The following is a 20,270-nucleotide window of genomic DNA, read 5'->3' as shown; positions in this document are numbered from 1 at the left end:
CATCCGACGGTCTACCAATCTACCCGTGTACTCAATAATTATATATATACAAACGTTTGTATATATATATATCTGTCCTGCCACTCCTTGATTGCCTATTGCACTTGTAAGTTGATGCACTACCTCTCCTACTGGACATCCCTCCCCACATATGTGACATACCGCTTTTGACTGTTTGTCTGTCTATATGTTGGCCCGTGTGCCTCTCCGCCCATCCGTTAATCGATCTATCTATCTGTCTGTCAGAATAACTGTCCGTCTGATTGTCTGTTTGACTGACTGTCTATCTGTCCACTTTGCTGTGACATGTCCCTAATTACCCGTCTCCGATCGGGCTGAATGGTGACCGAAGAAAACTCTCTTTCTGCCCTGTTTCTTCTTGCTGTTCCTCATGCCCGCCGCTTCCTCGACATACACACTCTCCCCGACTGTTTATTCACCTCTTTCTCACTGCATCTGTCCATCTGTTCGTCTCTGAGACTCTGATCTCGGAATCTGACTGACCATGAAGAGTAGCGGTGCGCATGAAGAAAGGAGATGGGACTGAATACTGGGGCCGACCACAGCGCCCTGATCTCTGCGGATACCCCTGAGATCTGTCATTCATCAATTGACCTGCAGATGGCGCACCGAAACCAGCTGTCGACTGTCGGGTCACAGCATCTTCGTTATAATTTGTGTGCTGGGGGAGGAATGATCTGCTGGTGAAAAGGAACGGCGTGAGAAACAGGGACAAAAATGAAGGGGTAGTGGAGGAAGATGAGAGAGTATGCGAGAACTACTGTTCCTCTGTTCCGGTGTACTCCCTGCCACAAACACTTGTAAATCGACATCACTCCAAGCTCTAATATTCCCCAGCATTCATAAAATTTCTCCTACCGTTATAAACTGACGTAGATCTGCACCTCGATATCCTCCCTCTCTCCAATACTAACACGTGTGCTATTCTTGTTCACTGAGTCCCCCCTGTCCCTGGACTCTTCCCAGCCTTCATAGCGCGCGTCCTAATTTTACAACCCGAGGACCCTCTGTCACTTGACTCTCCCCACCATTCACGGTGTGTCCGTGGTCCCCCTGTATCTCGACACTCATCACCAGTCACGGTGTGTGTCCTACCCTTGTACACCGAGGTCCCTCTGTCCCTAGACACTCCTTACCCTTCACGGTGTGCGTCGTACGCTTGTACTCTGAGCTCCCTCTGTTCCCTCAGCACTTCCCGCCATGCATAATATGTGTCCTTTTCTCGTACCCCGCAGTCCCACTGTCAATCGAGGCACCCAACATTCAAGGCGTGGGAGGTGATCGGGAGTGCAAAGATGAGCCGATAGAGATGCAGCAGGAATGCCTGCCAGAGATAGACATGGGGGTGGTGGAGGACACAAGACAGCAGCGTACAACCACCTTACTTTTCGGAGAAGACAGGAGATGGGATGTTATGTTGAAGTTCTATAAGACATTGATGAGGCCTACTTTGGTGTATTGTGTGCGGATTTGGTCGCCTACAGGAAAGGTGTATTGTGTGCGGATTTGGTCACCTACAGGAAAGGTGTACAAAAGGTTGAACGAGTGCAGTGAAAAAGGATTGAGTGCTACCAGCTGATATCGTGCATCATTGCCAGACGGGACGCACGGTGGAAAATCGCGTCAAGGAGCACAGGGGCTGTATCCGTATGGGTTACCTGGAGAAATGGGACATAGCGGAATATTGCCTTGGTAAGGCAATAGGGTTGGCTTCGACAGTGCAAAACTACCGTACCGCGCCATTTGGCTTTTGGGACGGCCTGATAAAAGAGAAATGATACGGATTCGCAGGCCGCGAGTTATTTTCCACTATCAATGGCTGAGAGGATGCGGACTCAGAGAGGGAGGAACAAAACTCTCTCGGATTTGCATATCGTTCCCGATTGGCTGATTGTCTCCACGAGCGCCAACACCCTACACTATCCTCAAGGTTACCGGTAAATGGACCGCATGCCTGTTCAGCCTGTCCTGCTCCGGACCCGCTCATATTCTGGAAACCCAAAGCGTGATGCTGTTGTTCCTGGCGGCGGTGCTCTGGTTTGGATGTAAATGATTACTTCCAACGGCGTTTTATTTCCTACTTTTTTTTTCAAATTTCTTTGCTTTCTTGCTCGATATTATTTTCAGCTCGCGACCCTTTTGTGATGTCTTGGATTCAGGCCTTCTCTACGTCCTCATAAACGCACGGGTGGCTTCACCCGCTTCTGCCTCCTTCTGACGTCTCTACCGTCAGTCACTGCTGTCTCCCATTCTGTCCTCATTTCCCGCCTTTCTGCCTGCCTTCCTTCTCTCACTCTCTCTCCCTTCTCGCTCTCTTCACCTTCCATTTCACCGGCACCTCGCTGCTTTTGTCTGCATCTCTCCATTCTACCTTTACCTTTATCTGTACCCTACCTCCCAATTTTCTCACTTCCTACTCTCTCTTCCCTTTCCGTTCGCTTGCAACCCAGTGCTTCTCCCGGCATCTTTCCATTCTGTCTTCCTCCGTTTTCCAGACTCCCGCTGACCACCCACATCAGCCCGTTTCCCTCCCAGATGTCGGTTCAGTGACCGTTGTCGAGAGCCGGGCGGCTGTGTCCGGACGTCCCGGGGAAGAGATCGTGCTGAGATGCACCGTGGACAGCACTGACGACAGGATGTACAAGTACAGACAGCAGCCCGGCAGGGAGATGCGGATCCTGTTTTACTCCCTGAACAGCGCTCACGTCGACCCGAAGGAATCAGTGGAAAGGGTTCACCGCGCAGAGAGTGAGCGGCAATCAGTTCCATCTGAAGTCCACCCTCCAGAGGGCAAACCAGTCGGCCGTCTACTATTGCGCCTGGAGTCTTCACGGTGCCGCAAAGACCGGGCTTCGCTTAACAAAAACACTCGGCTTTCAACCCAGTCAAATCCCCCAATTGGGCTGCGGGTTCCCGGCTGTCAATCAACCGGAGGGGGCGGGGTCTCAAACTGAATTGCCGAGGGTAGTTAAATTGGATTCTTATTTCCACATCTACCAACACAGAATGAAAACAAACGTCTTGCATATGGTTCCTGCAGATTAAATCTCATGTCAGTATCCAGGTGGAACAAGGTCGGACGGTAACAGAATGCAGAATAAAGTGTTACAGATACAGATAGAGAGGTAGATGTTTAGGATAAGAGTCCATCTTATCATTCAATACTCTGATTACAGCGGGTTAGAAGCCTGAGCCTGGTGGGTCGTGGTTGCAGTCTTTGTATCTTCAGCCCACTGGAGAGGAGGGGAGTGAGACTGTCGGGTGTAAATGGGGTCTTTGATGCTGCTGGCCGCTTCAGGGAGTCTCTATTTTCTGCTTTGCATGTCTGCTCTCATGTTCTCCTACATCCCACCCTCCTGCCGCCCCCGCCTGTCCCGGACCTTCTCATCCCCCAAAATGTATCTCTGACGCGAGAAGATGGGATGTTTTACTGGAAGATGGAACTTCACACTGTCAAAACGATCGGTGCCGTGATCTCGGCCTCGAGCAAGAAGTGCAGAGAGACGGATGTAGCACTCTACAAAGTGTCGGAAATCTTCACCCGCCTGTCCGCGCTTGTGTGTGACACACTGTGCAAACTTATATAATTCTGAACCGTTATAGTGGAAGAGCCTCTGTCTTCACTCGCAAATCATATCAACCCTCCGCAAATTGAATTATCCGCTGAGGGCCCCCTGACCTCTGGCACCATCGCCGACTGTGGGGTATAAAACATTAGAAGGCCGGATATGAGTCACCGGCGGCAAGTGGAACGGCAGAGATCGGGACGCGGGACTGTGACGTCATCGGTAGCGCCACGGCCCTGCGCCTGATCTTTCCGTTTCTCTCGCCGCACCGCTCGGTTTCACTGTGACCCTGACAGATCAGACAGGTCGTGGCCTCGGATGCACGGAGAGAAGTGAAGAGCAGGTGAGGGAGGAAAGTGAGGACGGAGTTCAATAGAGGATGATTGAAAGGAGAGTGAGGGTAGAGAGAAAGGAAGAGATAAAGATGGAAGTCAGAAAGGCAGAAACCAGGTGTGCAGAGGAAACAGATAGAGAGGAGCTGCGTGTGGGTGCTCGAGGGTCGGCAGATAAACTGACAGAGGATGAGTGGATGAATGAGAGGGAGAGCTTGAGAGAGACAGAGAGAAAGGGAGAGAGAATTTTGCATTGCAGAAAACCACAAATTACTTTTTACCGAATCGGATGTTGACAGCCAAACTCGGTTCGTCGTATATCGTTCAGGAAGTTAGGAAGGTCAAAGGAACTGGTGGTTTTCGGTCTCCGGAAAGTCTCAAAAAGCTGAGAGATTTCAAGTAGATAGATAGACAGGCAGACAGACAGATAGACAGATAAGTAGATAGATTGGGAAAAAGGAAAATGAAAATCTGAGTGTGGTGGGTGGGGAGGAGAGAGAGAGAGAGCCAAAGAGAGAGAGAGAGAGAGAGAGAGAGAGAGAGAGAGAGAGAGAGAGAGAGATGGCGATTTGCATAACTAAAGTTATTCTCCACAAATAATATCTGACAGGGATGACGAAACGCTCAAGGATTTGCATATCGCTTCTGATTGGTTGATTGTGGTCACGTGCGCGTCCAGCCAGCTGCATCCGCAAGCGCACATGTAAACCGGACCGTTCAGTCAGTCCTCCTCTGGTCCCGCTTCTGACCCCAAAAAGCGATGTTACTGTTACTGTCAGTCGTGCTCGGGTTTGAATGTAAATTAATATTTACAACCGCGTTTCTGTTCTTCCTCTTTTTCGCTTTTGCGGGGTTTTCTTGATCGCTATTATTTTCAGATCACGAATTCGATTCATGTCTTCTCTCCGTCCGCAGTACGGCTAGTGTGATCTCGATCGCATCTTTACTCGCTCCATCCATCCGTCCTCTCTCCTACACACTCTATCTAACTCTCTCTATTCTCTCCATCAAACGCTCTTTTGTATACCCTCCGGTCTCTTCCTCTCTTTTCTCTCTTGTTAACTCGTCCAGCCCTATTTTTTGGCATCTTGTTATTCTACCTTTATCTACTTTCTCAATATTCCCTTCGATTCTCTCTGTCTGTCCCCCTCTCTTTTAACCTCCATCCGTACACATCTGCTCTCTCCTGTATCTCTCCATGTTACATTTTCCCATTCCTCTCCCTGTTTGTGGTCTTTAGAGTCTCACTACCCGCTCTGCTACACTCTCTCTCACACTGACGCTCTCTCTGCCCCTCTAACTCTCTCCTCCCCCTCTCTTCCCTTCCCGTTCACTCGCCCCCCTCTGCTTCTTTCGGTAGATCTGCATTCTATCTTTCACCGTTTTCCAGACTCTCCTTCCTTGCTGACAGTCTGCACCTGCCCCTTTCCTTTCCAGGTGTCGGCTCGGTGACCGTTGACCAGAGCCCGGCGGCCGTGTCGGGACGGCCCGGGGAAGAGATCGAGCTGAGTTGCACCGTGGACAGCAGCGACGACAGGATGTACTGGTACAGACAGCAGGCCGGCAGGGAGCTCCATATCCTGTTTTACTCCCTGAACAGCAAGCACGTCGACCCGAAGGACTCGGTGAACGGGTTCACCTCGCAGAGAGTGAGCGGCAATCAGTTCCATCTGAAGTCCACCCTCCAGCGGGTGAACCAGTCGGCCGTCTACTTCTGCGCCTGGAGTCTTCACAGTGACGCAAAGACCGGGCGTCGCTCTACAAAAACACTCGGCGTTCAACCCAGTCAAATTTCCCAGCTGGGCTGCAGGTACCTCGGCTGTCAATCGGGGGCGGTATTTCTGAGCGTTTTGCCGCGAGCAGTTAAATTAGTTTCTGTTTTCACATCTGCCAACACAAATAAAACAAACAGTCTTTCATATGTTTCATAGAGATTAAACCGTACTCTCTCTAAAACAAGGTAGAGTAAGTTGAAACGATAACGGAATGCAGACTAAAGTATTGTAATTACGGAAGGAGCGCAGTGCAGGCGGGCCAGGGTCACTGTGAGGTCAAGCGTCCATCTGATGGATCAATAGTTTGATAACGTCGGGGTTGAGGCTGTCCTGCGCCTGCTGGGAGCTGCTTTCAGTCTTCTGCGCCGTCAGACCGATGGGAAAGGGAGGATGTGTGAGCGTGTGGTGTGGGTGGGGTCTTACATCTCCTAGTTCCGTCACCACGCCGCCCCCACCCTCCAAGCTCGTTAAAGTCGCTTCTCTGCCCTGGTAGTTTTCTGAAGGTAGCTTTCCATCTTCCAGTGTTGGATTTGCCCTGACTTCCCCGAACGAACATCCGCCATTCTCTACGATGCCTCGCTCCCTTACTCCCAGATGTTTTAACCCATTTCTCGCTGACTTACTCTCTGTTCTTTCTGGTTGTCCCACTCAGCAATCGGTCGCTCTGTCAGTCAGTCCGGTCTTCCTAACCACCTAACTATCTGCCTGTGAGCCCTGATATTCCCTTTTAAGCAGCACACAGAACATACTGGCGGAACTGATCAGGTTATGCAGCATCTATAGGAATGGGTAATCCGTCAACTCTCCGGCCGACACCACTCTTCAGTGAAAGGGGAAAGACGTCAAAATTCAAAAGGTGTCTGGAGGGTTCGGAGGATAGCTAGAGGTGATAGGTGAAGCCAGGTGGGACGAATGATAAAGGGATACAGGGGAATAAATCTGATAGGAGAGGAGAGTGGACCATATCGGAAAGGAGAGGAGGGCAGGCCCAGGATGAGGTGATGGCAGCTGAGAAACGGTAAGATGCGAGACAGGGTCTTCACTATAAAGGCACTCAGGTGTTGGAGGCAGGACAGATCAACTGAAATTACAATATGTAGGAATTTCCTGTTGCAGACTCTCTCCACGTCTGATCTCCTGATATGTTGTGGCTCATAAAACTCCAGTTTCCTCCTACTGCGGTCAATCATCTCCTCATTGGCTTTGATGACATTGAGTGAGGTGTTTGTGTTGGTGCACCATTCAGACGGATTTCCAATGTCCATCAAAATGCTCATTTAGTACCACCTCTGATTGGGCCAACGTCACTGGTGTCATCAGCAAATTATAATATGTCTTTAGTACACAAAGCAAGTAGAACAAGCAGCCAAGCGCGAAGACGTCAGTTGCCAGGTGTCAACAGGCGACGCATACCCTCCGCTGCTGACGACAGCCAACCCCACAAACGCTGTAAGGTTTTTGTTCGACTTCTCCGTCTCTCTGAGTCGCCGTGATATCTCCAGGCGCAGAAATACACGGCCGACGAATTTGCCTGGAGGCCGGAGGACTTCAGATAGAACTTGCTGCTGCTCGGTCTCTCCGCCGTGAAGCCGACCACTGGGGCCACGGACTGCACGGAGTCGGCTATGCTGGAGGAGAAAATGGCCTGGGGTCCGTTTCCCCGGTATTGTTTGTACCAGAAGAGAGTATCACCGCCGCTGCTGCTACCCTCTATCGTGCATTCCAGCACCATGGCCTCGCCGGGACGGGCGGAAAATGCCGCGGTCTGGTGGATCGTCACCGCGTTGGCATCTGGAAAAGAGACGGGAAGGGGAAGAGTGTGAATAATCGCGGTTCATGGAGTAATTGCGACGTTGAGGTGGGGACGAAGCTGAATGGAAGGATAAGAAGAGATAGATGGAAGGACGTCACCGAGACGTCATCTGATAAAAGAGCGGAACGGGGTGAATAGACATGGATACCGGGGGCAATTGAGAGCGAAGCAATAAGGTAGATTCAAGGCTGGGGGACATTGAATTGTTGGCACAGTTGGAATGGAACGAACAACAATCCCTTCCGATGGGTTAGATCGCGAGGCAAATGAGAAAAGAAAGCGAGAATAATAGATAAATATTTGGCACATTTCACTCACAGTGGAAGGAGAGGATCAGTTGCAGCAACAGCAACATGTTCGTTGGGCGGTTCTTTTCTCAGTGATGGAAGAGAGGTGTCGAGCAGCAAAGACGCTACTGCCTTCAATTTCACTCTGAACTTACGAGTCTCTGCGAAATAATGCTTCATGCGCATTTTGGATTGGCCACGCCTCCTTCCTCTCTGATCCAATCGGAGTGGTGATGTGTGTTAATTCCACCGCCGATTCCCCGCCCCTGATATCCTTCCAAACTCCTCTCTCTGTCTCTTACAATCGGGTTTGTCCTCACTTCCTTGAACGCGGGCTCTCTGATATATCAGTCCTGCCACTCCTTGATTGCCTTTTACACTTGCAAATTGATGTACTCCCTCCCCTACTGGACATTCCTCCCCATATATGTGACATAGCGCTTTTGTCTGTGTGTCTGTCTGTCTCTTTGTTGGCCTGTGTGCCTTTCCGTCCATCCTTTAATCGATCCATCTATCTGTCTGTCAGAACAACTCTCCGTCTGATGGTCTGTTTGACTGACTGTCTATCTGTCCACTTTGGTGTGACATGTCCCTAATTACCTGTCTCAGATCGGACTGAATGGCGACCGAAAAAACTATCTTTCTGCCCTGTTTCTTCTTGCTGTTCCTCATGCCCGCCGCTTCCTTGACATACACACTCTCCCCGACTGCATATTCACCTTTTTCTCACTGCATCCCTCCATATGTTCGTCTCTGAGACTCTCATCTCGGAATCTGACCGACCATGAAGAGTAGCGGTGCGCACGAAGAAAGAAGGTGGGACTGAATACTGGGGCCGACCACAGGGCGCTGATCTCCGCGGATACCCCTGAGAGCCGTCATTCATCAACTGACCTGCAGATGGCGCACCGAAACCAGCTGTCGACTGGCGGGTCACAGCATCTTCGTTATAATTTGTGTGCTGGAGGAGGAATGATCTGCTGGTGAAAAGGAACGGTGTGAGGAACAGGCACAAATATGAAGGGGGAGTGGAGGAAGAAGACAGCGTATGCGAGAACTACTGTTCCTCTGTAGCCATAGAGTTGTAAATCGACATCCATCCCAGCGATAATATTCCCCAGCATTCATATAATTACTCCTACCATTATAAACTGACATAGATCTGCGCCTCGATATACCCCCTCCCTCCAATACTAACATGTCTGCTCTTCTTGTTCACTGAGCCCCCGCCACCCCCCCCCCACTGTGTCTGGACACTTTCCAACCTTCATAGCGCGAGTCCTAACTTTACAACCAGAGGACTCTCCCCACCATTTATGGTGTGTCCGTGGTCCTTCTACACCGTGGTTCCTCTGTCTCCCGACACTTCACACCGTTCACGGTGTGTGTCTTACGCTTGTACACCAAGGTCCCTCTGCTCCCTCAGCACGGCCCGTCATAATATGTGTCCTTTTCTCATACCCCCCAGTCCCACTGTCCATCGATGCACCCAACATTCTCTGGCGTGCGCTGCACATTTGGACGCCGAGAGGTGTCTTTTCATTGACCCTCCCCGCCCTTCTCCTTATGTCTCTAACTCTCGTACACAGTGGGCTCGGGTGCTTATCGAGAAAATCTGCGTGTTTCTCATTCTGCTCCGCCGCCTGTCTGTTTGCTCATCTCGGAAACTGACACAGACTCAGCGACACAGCCGTAGCTACAAACAAATACAGAGAAATAACTATATAGAGATAAAGACAGAGGGCCAAGGGGCGGGGTGGGAGGGGATAGAGAGTGCAAAGGTCAACTCTGAACCGTTATAGTTGAAGAGCCTCTGTCTTCACTGGCAAATCATACCCACTCTCCGCAAATTAAATGATCTGCTGAGGGCCCCCTGAGCTCTGGCACCATCGCCGACTGTGGGGTATAAAACATTAGAAGGCCGGATTTGAGGCACCGGCGGCAAGTGGGTCGGCAGAGATCGGGACGCGGGACTGTGACGTCATCGGTAGCGCCACTTCCCTGCGCCTGATCTTTCCGTTTCTCTCGCCGCACCGCTCGGTTTCACCGTGACCCTGAGAGATCAGACAGATTGTGGCCTCGGTTGCACGGAGAGAAGTGAAGAGCAGGTGAGGGAGGAAAGTGAGGACGGGGTACAATAGAGAAAGCTCGAAAGGAGAGAGGGGGTGAGAGAGAAAGGAAGAGTTAACGATGGATGACGGAAAGCCGGAAACCGGGTGTGCAGAGGAAAGACATGGAGAAGAGATGCGTGTGGGTGCTCGACGGTTGGCAGTTAAATTAGTTTCTGTTTTCACATCTGCCAACACAAATAAAAGAAACTGTCTTTCATATGTTTCATAGAGATTAAACCGTACTCTCTCTAAAACAAGGTAGAATAAGTTGAAACAATAACGGAATGCAGACTAAAGTATTGTAATTACGGAAGGAGCGCAGTGCAGGCGGGCCAGGGTCACTGTGAGGTCAAGCGTCCATCTGATGGATCAATAGTTTGATAACGTCGGGGTTGAGGCTGTCCTGCGCCTGCTGGGAGCTGCTTTCAGTCTTCTGCGTCTTCAGACCGATGGGAAAGGGAGGATGTGTGAGCGTGTGGTGTGGGTGGGGTCTTACATCTCCTAGTTCCGTCACCACGCCGCCCCCACCCTCCAAGCTCGTTAAAGTCGCTTCTCTGCCCTGGTAGTTTTCTGAAGGTAGCTTTCCATCTTCCAGTGTTGGATTTGTCCTCACTTCCCCGAACGAACATCCTCCATTCTCTACGATGCCTCGCTCCCTTACTCCCAGATGTTTTAACCCATTTCTCGCTGACTTACTCACTGTTCTTTCTGGTTGTCCCACTCAGCAATCGGTCGCTCTGTCAGTCAGTCCGGTCTTCCTAACCACCTAACTATCTGCCTGTGAGCCCTGATATTCCCTTTTAAGCAGCACACAGAACATACTGGCGGAACTGATCAGGTTATGCAGCATCTATAGGAATGGGTAATCCGTCAACTCTCCGGCCGACACCACTCTTCAGTGAAAGGGGAAAGACGTCAAAATTCAAAAGGTGTCTGGAGGGTTCGGAGGATAGCTAGAGGTGATAGGTGAAGCCAGGTGGGACGAATGATAAAGGGATACAGGGGAATAAATCTGATAGGAGAGGAGAGTGGACCATATCGGAAAGGAGAGGAGGGCAGGCCCAGGATGAGGTGATGGCAGCTGAGAAACGGTAAGATGCGAGACAGGGTCTTCACTATAAAGGCACTCAGGTGTTGGAGGCAGGACAGATCAACTGAAATTACAATATGTAGGAATTTCCTGTTGCAGACTCTCTCCACGTCTGATCTCCTGATATGTTGTGGCTCATAAAACTCCAGTTTCCTCCTACTGCGGTCAATCATCTCCTCATTGGCTTTGATGACATTGAGTGAGGTGTTTGTGTTGGTGCACCATTCAGACGGATTTCCAATGTCCATCAAAATGCTCATTTAGTACCACCTCTGATTGGGCCAACGTCACTGGTGTCATCAGCAAATTATAATATGTCTTTAGTACACAAAGCAAGTAGAACAAGCAGCCAAGCGCGAAGACGTCAGTTGCCAGGTGTCAACAGGCGACGCATACCCTCCGCTGCTGACGACAGCCAACCCCACAAACGCTGTAAGGTTTTTGTTCGACTTCTCCGTCTCTCTGAGTCGCCGTGATATCTCCAGGCGCAGAAATACACGGCCGACGAATTTGCCTGGAGGCCGGAGGACTTCAGATAGAACTTGCTGCTACTCGGTCTCTCCGCCGTGAAGCCGACCACTGGGGCCACGGACTGCACGGAGTCGGCTATGCTGGAGGAGAAAATGGCCTGGGGTCCGTTTCCCCGGTATTGTTTGTACCAGAAGAGATAATCACCGCCGCTGCTGCCACCCTCTATCGTGCATTCCAGCACCAGGGCCTCGCCGGGACGGCCGGAAAATGCCGCGGTCTGGTGGATCGTCACCGCGTTGGCATCTGGAAAAGAGACGGGAAGGGGAAGAGTGTGAATAAACGCGGTTCATGGAGTAATTGCGACGTTGGGGTGGGGACGAAGTTGAATGGAAGGATAAGAAGAGATAGATGGAAGGACGTCACCGAGACGTCATCTGATAAAAGAGCGGAACGGGGTGAATAGACATGGATACCGGGGGCAACTGAGAATGAAGTGAAAAGGTAGATTCAAGGCTGGGGGAAATTGAATTGTGGACACAGTTGGAATGGAACGAAGAACAATCCATTTCGATGGGTTAGATCGTGAGGCAAATGAGAAAAGAAAGCGAGAATAATAGATAAACATTTGGCACATTTCACTCACAGTGGAAAGAGAGGATCAGTTGCAGCAACAGAAGCATGTTTTTTGGGCGGTTCTTTTCTCAGTGATGGAAGAGATGTGTCCAGCAGCAATGACGCTACTGACTTCAATTTCACTCTGAACTTACGAGTCTCTGTGAAATAATGTTTCATGCGCATTTTGGATTGGCCACGCCTCCTTCCTCTCTGATCCAATCGGAGTGGTGATGTGTGTAAATTGATGCACTACCTCTCCTGCTGGACATCCCTCCCCACATATGTGACATACCGCTTTTGTCTGTGTGTCTGTCTGTCTCTTTGCTGGCCTGTGTGCCACTCCGTCCGTCCGTTAATCGATCGATCTATCTTCTGTCTTGCAGAATAACTGTCCGTCTAATTGTCTGTTTGACTGACTGTCTATCTGCCCAATGTCGTCTGAGATGTCCCTAATTACCCGTCTCAAATCAGACTGAATGGCGACCGAAGAAAACTCGCTTCCTGCCCTGTTCCTTCTTGCTGTTCCTTATGCCCGCCGCTTCCTTGACATACACACTGTCCCCGACTGTTTATTCACCTCTTTCTCTCTGCATCCGTCCATCTGTTTGTCTCTGAGACTCTGATCTCGGTAACTGACTGACCATGAAGAGTAGCGGTGCGCATGAAGAAAGGAGATGGGACTGAATACTGGGGCCGACCACAGCGCCCTGATCTCTGCGGATACCCCTGAGATCCGTCATTCCACAGTTGACCTGCAGATGGCGCAGCGAAACCAGCTGTCGACTGGCGGGTCACGGCATCGTCGTTTCCGATTTGTGTGCTGAGGGTGGAATGATCGGCTGTCGCCGGGCGACGCGTTTCCCCTTCAAACGACGACAGGCCGTTTGGGGAAGGGAGGAAGGAAGGTGAACAGAAGGCATCGGAAAAGTGCGGTAGGGTGAATCAACTTGGACCTGGGGCAGTGGAGGAGAATGAGACAATGAGAGCGATTGAAGAGTGGGGACTTCTAACGGAGAGAGATAAAGAAGGAGAATGAATAGTGTTGAATAGGAATTGCGGTCTAAGTTGGAGTAAGAATGACACTAGTTAGTATACACGGGTTAGATCACTCAGGGAAATGGGCGACGAAAGAGAGAAAACTAAAATAAATATTTGCAAGTTTCACTCACGCTGAATGGAGAGGATCAGTTGCAGGAACAGCAACATGTTGGTGGGGCGTTTCTTCTCTCAGTAATGGCAGAGGTGAGAATTGCAGCGGTGAATTTTTTGCCTTTCATTTCGCTCCTTACGTATCTCTGTGAGAGAGGCAGTTAGGATAGGCCACGCCCACATCCACTCTGCCCAATCGGAAAGCAGACCTGTATCAATCGCACCGCCGAATCCCCGCACCTCCCCCACCACCCCCCTCCCCCAAGCTCGTTGCAGTCGCTCCTCTATCCTGGTAGATTTCTGTACTTCTATCTCCTCTCCGTGATGTATTCTCATGCATGTAATAAGACTCGTTATCGGAGCCCCCCAGTAACATCGTGAGAAACTGCTGTGCCTTCGAACCCCCGTTCTACCTCTCACGCTCTCCATTCTCCATCTGCCTCTCCGTCTCTCTCTCGCTCTCTCTCTCTCTCTCTCTCTCTCTCTCTCTCTCTCTCTCTCTCTCCGTTTCTCTCTCTCTCTCTATGCCCCCCCCCCCAACCCCGACAGGCTTTCCTCGCCTTCCTCCTCCCCTTTCCTTCCTTATAACATGGCATTCTCTCTATCTCCCCCCTCCCCCGTTTCCTTCTCTCCCTTCTCTTTCTCTCTCTCTCCATCTCACTCTCTCTCCCCCCTCTCTCGCCCTCTCTCTCTCACCAATCTCTATCTCTTCCTCCCTGTTTCCCTCTCTCCACCCCCTCTCTTTCCACACACTCCTGGAGAAATCAGCAGGCCAGTCAGCAGCTATAGAAATGAATGAAGAGTCCATTTTTCGGGACGACATTAAAAGATTCGGCAGAGAGGGCGAGAAAAAGGAGAGAAACCGAGACTGAGCGTAGACGATTTGGGGAATAAGAATCAGAGAGTCGCAATGGACAGAACAGTGAGAGACAGAAGGTATTGAGGAAAGGGGGAATGATGAAGAGGCGTAGACGTGTAGAGATGTGAGAGAGCTGAGAGAAGAACTGGAGGGAGAATGAATAAGACTTCGGGGAAGAGTGTGAAGAGAGATAGAGGGACGAGAGCAAGTCAGGAGGAGTGAGTGCAGATAGGGAGAGGAATGAGATACATGGGGGTAGACTTGCAGTGCAGGGGACAGAAAGAAGGAAGAGAGGAGAAATTAGGGCGCCAACGTAGCCTAACGCTGACAGCACCAGCGACGCGGGTTCTATTTCCTACGCTGTTCGTGCTGAGTTTGTGGGATTTTCCCGTCACGGTGCAGCTTTCCCTGCGGTGCTCCGGTTTCCTCCCAAATGCCAAAGACCTGCGGTTTAGTAGATGGCTTCGCCTTGTCCGACTCAGCGACCACTCCCTCTGTCAGTCAGTCCAGTCCGTCTGACTTTCTACCCATCTGCCCGTGTGCGCAGATATCTATTTTTAGACAACACACATAAAACGCTGGAGGTCAGACATCTTCTGCGGAAATGAATGAACAGTCCATATTTCGGACCGGGATAAAAGTTGGGCAGAGGGTTAAGCCAGGTGTATATGAAAGACGAAGGTCTGGCGTGATTGCATTTGATAGGAGAGCAGAGTGGACCATAGTGGACAGGGTAGGAGGAAGGCATTTCGAGAGCAGTGAAAGGAAGGTGAGAAGAGGTGAAAGGTCAGAGTGGAGGTCAGAGCAGGTTGGGTGGAAGGAGTAATCGATATTCATGCGTTCTGGTTGCAGGCTACACGGCCGAAATAAAAGTTATTGCTCCTCCAGCCTGAGGCTGCCCGCATCCTGGCACGTACTGTCGACCATCCGGGCCGAACACTTCTTCAGGTCTGGAGGGGAAGTTGGATGATGCCAGAATAAAAAGATGGGGGAGGGGGGAAGTAGAAGGAGGATAGCAAGAGGGTGATGGGTGAAGCCGGGTGGATAAGAGGATATGGGGCTGGAGAGGAAGATAGGAGAGGAGAGCCGACCATAAGACAAAGAGGACGAGGAGGCAACCATGGGAGAGGTGATCAGCAGCTGAAAGGCCAACAGAGTATTTTTTCTAATGGCAGGTTAGAACAAATAAAATGATTTATGGAAATAACTCTGTAAGCTAATGTTTTACAGAGGAAAACAAGAAGACTAGTAGAATAGAGGATACAGGGGGAGCCTAATGGAAAGAAAATTGTGGGATTGACTTAACTGCAGAAAAGTCGGATGATTCCTGTAATTATATTAAACAGTGATAACTTTGTACTTATACATATCATTAATACGTCAGAAATATTGATAAATAGATACTCTAGAGAATGTAAAAGCTTCAATTACTTGCTGTCAGACAGACCATCACTGCCTTTGCCAAGCAGAAACCGGATTCTCTCGTAGAAGAGTCTTGGAGGATGGAACAGGAAGGGCAATTGACTTTGCTGAATCAGATCAAGTGGGTCAGGTAATCCTTCGCAGAGCTGTCCAGTGTAACAAATGCTTCGTCTGCAACAGCCTGGGTCCATGCAGTCTGGTAAACCATCGAGAAAGAAACAGAAGTGAAATATGAGGGACTGGTCAGTAACAGACAGAACAATAAAGCTTCATTGGTACAATTCAGAGAACTGTATATCTGGACGCAGGACAGATCTGCACAGATGATAATACTGAGCGATTTACTATCTGCAGGTCCTCTCCACCACTGATCTCCTGATGATCTCTGGCTCATGGAACTCCACTTTCCACAGCCCTGTAGTCAATAATCACCTCTCTGATTATGATTACATTGGGTGAGATGTTGTTGTGCTGGGACCATTCAGACGGTGTCCAATCGCCGTCCTGTACGCTGATTCGGGCCAACCTGCGATACGGCCAACGTCAGCGGTGTCATCAGCCGATTTAAATACGGCATTGGAATTGCACTGGAGTTTCACTGTCATTATATAAAAAGCAAAGAGGGAAGACAGGCTTCCAGACAAACTGCGTGTTGCTGCGGCTCTGCTGATGGTGATTCTGGAGTAAACGTGGCGAATCGGAACTGACTGGTGTCTACGAGTGAGTAATTCAATCATTCAATTGCGCAATCAGCTCTTGAGGCTAAGGGAATGAGGCTTGTTGCTTATTTTTGAGGGGATGATGGTATTGAATAGAGAGCTCTAGCGAGAGAAGCGCATCTTGACGTGAGCATCTGCCCTGTCCAGATGTTCCAGAGTTGAGGGAGGAGCCAATAAAATGACGTCAGCTGTAGACCTGGTCCAAGGGCAGACAAGCTGGAGTGGAGATAAATCGTTCATGTATTTCATCACCAACCCCTCAAAGCGCTTCATCCCGATGGACGTGCGACCTGCTGGACGACAGTCATCGAGGCAGGTTATCAGTTCTTCTCGGGTGCCCGTAAAATTAAAACCTATTCGGAGCAAATGGGTTTCGCAGACTGCCGACTCGAGGGCTCAGAGATATCGGTGATCTCTCCAGTAAACAGGCTCAGGTACAAATTCTCCTCTCGGCCCGCAAGTCGGACTGGGCAAGTTCCTGTGTTCGATAGGCTTCTGTTGCTAATTCCATCTCTGTGTGACACTGAATGGGACGCTGTTTTAGGATTGGGGGAGGACAAAGTGTGAATATCTTGTTATAGTGGTTTATTCGGCTGTCTGTGACTCTGAAGTGACAGGGAAATGTAAATCTACGGCGAGAGGATGGAATTAACAGCTGCAATTTCGTGGCACTCGGTGCCCCATTCCGACTCCGGACATTACCTCGATGCTTTGTCTCAATATTATTTTCCCATTGGCTACGTGGCGCCAAGCGCGGTGACGTCAGTAGTCAGGTGTCGACCTGTGACGTATACCCTCCGCAGCTGACGACAGCCAAACCCACTCACACTGTGAGGTTTTTGTTCGGCGTCTCCGTCTCTCTGAGGCGCCGTGATATTTCCAGGCGCAGAAATACACGGCCGACGAATTCGCCTGGAGGCCAGAGGACTTCAGATAGAACTTGTTGCTCTTCGGTCTCTCTGCAGTGAAGCCGTCCACTCCGTCCGGCGGTTGCACGTATTTGGCCATGCTGGAGGTGAAAAGGGCCTGCGGTCCGTTTCCCCGGTATTGTCTGTACCAGAGGAGAGTATCATCACTGCCGCTGCTGCTACCCTCTATCGTGCATTCCAGCACCACGGCCTCTCCGGGACGTCCGGAAAATGCCGGGATCTGGTGGATCGTCACCGCGTTGGCATCTGGAAAAGAGACGGAAAGGGGAAGAGTGTGAATAAACGCGGTTCATGTCGTAATTGCGACGTTGGGGTGGGGACGAAGCTGAATGGAAGGATAAGAAGAGATCGATGGAAGGACGTCACCGAGACGTCATCTGATAAGAGAGCGGAACGGGGTGAATAAACATGGATACCGGGCAATTGAGAGCGAAGGAATAAGGTAGATTCAAGGCTGGGGGAAATTGAATTGTGGACACAGTTGGAATGGAACGAAGAACAATCCATTTCGATGGGTTAGATCGTGAGGCAAATGAGAAAAGAAAGCGAGAATAATAGATAAATATTTGGCACATTTCACTCACATTGGAAGGAGAGGATCAGTTGCAGCAACAGCAACATGTTCGTTGAGCGGTTCTTTTCTCAGTGATGGAAGAGAGGTGTCGAGCAGCAAAGACGCTACTGCCTTCAATTTCACTCTGAACTTACGAGTCTCTGCGAAATAATGCTTCATGCGCATTTTGGATTGGCCACGCCTCCTTCCTCTCTGATCCAATCGGAGTGGTGATGTGTGTTAATTCCACCGCCGATTCCCCGCCCCTGATATCCTTCCAAACTCCTTTCTCTGTCTCTTACAATCGGGTTTGTCCTCACTTCCTTGAACGCGGGCTCTCTGATATATCAGTCCTGCCACTCCTTGATTGCCTTTTACACTTGCAAATTGATGTACTCCCTCCCCTACTGGACATTCCTCCCCATATATGTGACAAGGCGCTTTTGTCTGCTTGTCTATCTCTATGTTGGCCCGTCTGCCTTTCCGTCCATCCTTTAATCGATCCAACTATCTGTCTGTCAGAACAACTCTCCGTCTGATGGTCTGTTTGACTGACTGTCTATCTGTCCACTTTGGTGTGACATGTCCCTAATTACCTGTCTCAGATCGGACTGAATGGCGACCGAAAAAACTATCTTTCTGCCCTGTTTCTTCTTGCTGTTCCTCATGCCCGCCGCTTCCTTGACATACACACACTCCCCGACTGCTTATTCACCTTTTTCTCACTGCATCCCTCCATCTGTTCGTCTCTGAGACTCTCATGTCGGAATCTGACCGACCATGAAGAGTAGCGGTGCGCACGAAGAAAGAAGGTGGGACTGAATACTGGGGCCGACCACAGGGCGCTGATCTCCGCGGATACCCCTGAGAGCCGTCATTCATCAACTGACCTGCAGATGGCGCACCGAAATCAGCTGTCGACTGGCGGGTCACAGCATCTTCGTTATAATTTGTGTGCTGGAGGAGGAATGATCTGCTGGTGAAAAGGAACGGTGTGAGGAACAGGGACAAATATGAAGGGGGAGTGGAGGAAGAAGACAGCGTATGCGAGAACTACTGTTCCTCTGTAGCCATAGAGTTGTAAATCGACATCCCTCCGAGCGATAATATTCCCCAGCATTCATATAATTTCTCCTACCATTATAAACTGACATAGATCTGCGCCTCGATATACCCCCTCTCTCCAATACTAACATGTCTGCTCTTCTTGTTCACTGAGCCCCCGCCACCACCCCCCCGCACTGTGTCTGGACACTTTCCAACCTTCATAGCGCGAGTCCTAACTTTACAACCAGAGGACCCTCTGTCACCTGACTCTCCCCACCATTTATGGTGTGTCCATGGTCCTTCTACACCGTGGTTCCTCTGTCTCTCGACACTTCACACCGTTCACGGTGTGTGTCTTACGCTTGTACACCAAGGTCCCTCTGCTCCCTCAGCACGGCCCGTCATAATATGTGTCCTTTTCTCATACCCCCCAGTCCCACTGTCCATCGATGCACCCAACATTCTCTGGCGTGCGCTGCACATTTGGACGCCGAGAGGTGTCTTTTCATTGACCCTCCCCGCCCTTCTCCTTATGTCTCTAACTCTCGTACACAGAGGGCTCGGGTACTTATCGAGAAAATCTGTGTGTTTCTCATTCTGCTCCGCCGCCTGTCTGTTTGCTCATCTCGGAAACTGACACAGACTCAGCGACACAGCCGTAGCTACAAACAAATACAGAGAAATAACTATATAGAGATAAAGACAGAGGGCCAAGGGGCGGGGTGGGAGGGGATAGAGAGTGCAAAGGTCAACTCTGAACCGTTATAGTTGAAGAGCCTCTGTCTTCACTGGCAAATCATACCCACTCTCCGCAAATTGAATGATCTGCTGAGGGCCCCCTGAGCTCTGGCACCATCGCCGACTGTGGGGTATAAAACATTAGAAGGCCGGATATGAGGCACCGGCGGCAAGTGGAACGGCAGAGATCGGGACGCGGGACTGTGACGTCATCGGTAGCGCCACGGCCCTGCGCCTGATCTTTCCGTTTCTCTCGCCGCACCGCTCGGTTTCACTGTGACCCTGACAGATCAGACAGGTCGTGGCCTCGGATGCACGGAGAGAAGTGAGGAGCAGGTGAGGGAGGAAAGTGAGGACGGAGTTCAATAGAGGATGATTGAAAGGAGAGTGAGGGTAGAGAGAAAGGAAGAGATAAAGATGGAAGTCAGAAAGGCAGAAACCAGGTGTGCAGAGGAAACAGATAGAGAGGAGCTGCGTGTGGGTGCTCGAGGGTCGGCAGATAAACTGACAGAGGATGAGTGGATGAATGAGAGGGAGAGCTTGAGAGAGACAGAGAGAAAGGGAGAGAGAATTTTGCATTGCAGAAAACCACAAATTACTTTTTACCGAATCGGATGTTGACAGCCAAACTCGGTTCGTCGTATATCGTTCAGGAAGTTAGGAAGGTCAAAGGAACTGGTGGTTTTCGGTCTCCGGAAAGTCTCAAAAAGCTGAGAGATTTCAAGTAGATAGATAGACAGGCAGACAGACAGATAGACAGATAAGTAGATAGA

At 50.3% G+C, this 20,270-nt stretch overlaps 1 protein-coding gene and 2 gene segments (V, D, J or C); all 3 read right to left on the bottom strand.

Annotated features, from left to right (window-relative positions):
• Positions 1 to 7,075: 7,075 nt before the first annotated feature.
• LOC140208098 (T cell receptor beta variable 30-like) lies at positions 7,076 to 7,899 on the bottom strand. The segment is given in 2 exon segments: positions 7,076 to 7,485; positions 7,826 to 7,899. Coding segments are annotated over 2 exon segments (447 nt in total).
• A 3,460-nt stretch (positions 7,900 to 11,359) lies between these two features.
• Positions 11,360 to 12,185, bottom strand: LOC140208097 (T cell receptor beta variable 30-like). The segment is given in 2 exon segments: positions 11,360 to 11,769; positions 12,110 to 12,185. Coding segments are annotated over 2 exon segments (447 nt in total).
• A 4,147-nt stretch (positions 12,186 to 16,332) lies between these two features.
• On the bottom strand, positions 16,333 to 17,844 carry LOC140208096 (uncharacterized). The gene is made up of 3 exons (XM_072276600.1): positions 17,744 to 17,844; positions 17,058 to 17,405; positions 16,333 to 16,583 (listed from the first exon to the last, which is right to left on the bottom strand). The coding sequence occupies exons 1-3, from the start codon at positions 17,778 to 17,780 to the stop codon at positions 16,333 to 16,335; spliced, it is 636 nt and encodes a 211-aa protein (XP_072132701.1). The 5' UTR covers positions 17,781 to 17,844.
• Positions 17,845 to 20,270: the final 2,426 nt, after the last annotated feature.

The sequence above is a fragment of the Mobula birostris genome, chromosome 13 (genome assembly GCF_030028105.1).
Source record: "Mobula birostris isolate sMobBir1 chromosome 13, sMobBir1.hap1, whole genome shotgun sequence".
Lineage (NCBI taxonomy): Eukaryota > Metazoa > Chordata > Chondrichthyes > Myliobatiformes > Myliobatidae > Mobula > Mobula birostris.
Note: the sequence above shows the minus strand (reverse complement) of the source record. Positions and strands in the feature narration are given on the sequence as shown.

Bases quoted from the DNA above. Each gene is read 5' to 3' on its own strand.
- LOC140208096 (XM_072276600.1), bottom strand. From the start codon at position 17,780: ATGTTGCTGTTGCTGCAACTGATCCTCTCCTTCCAAT. The intron at 17,406-17,743 runs GTGAGTGAAATG...TCTCTTTTCCAG, and splicing joins ACTGATCCTCTCCTTCCAAT to ATGCCAACGCGGTGACGATC. The intron at 16,584-17,057 runs GTGAGTGGGTTT...TGCTCCGAATAG, and splicing joins CCGAACAAAAACCTCACAGT to GTTTTAATTTTACGGGCACC.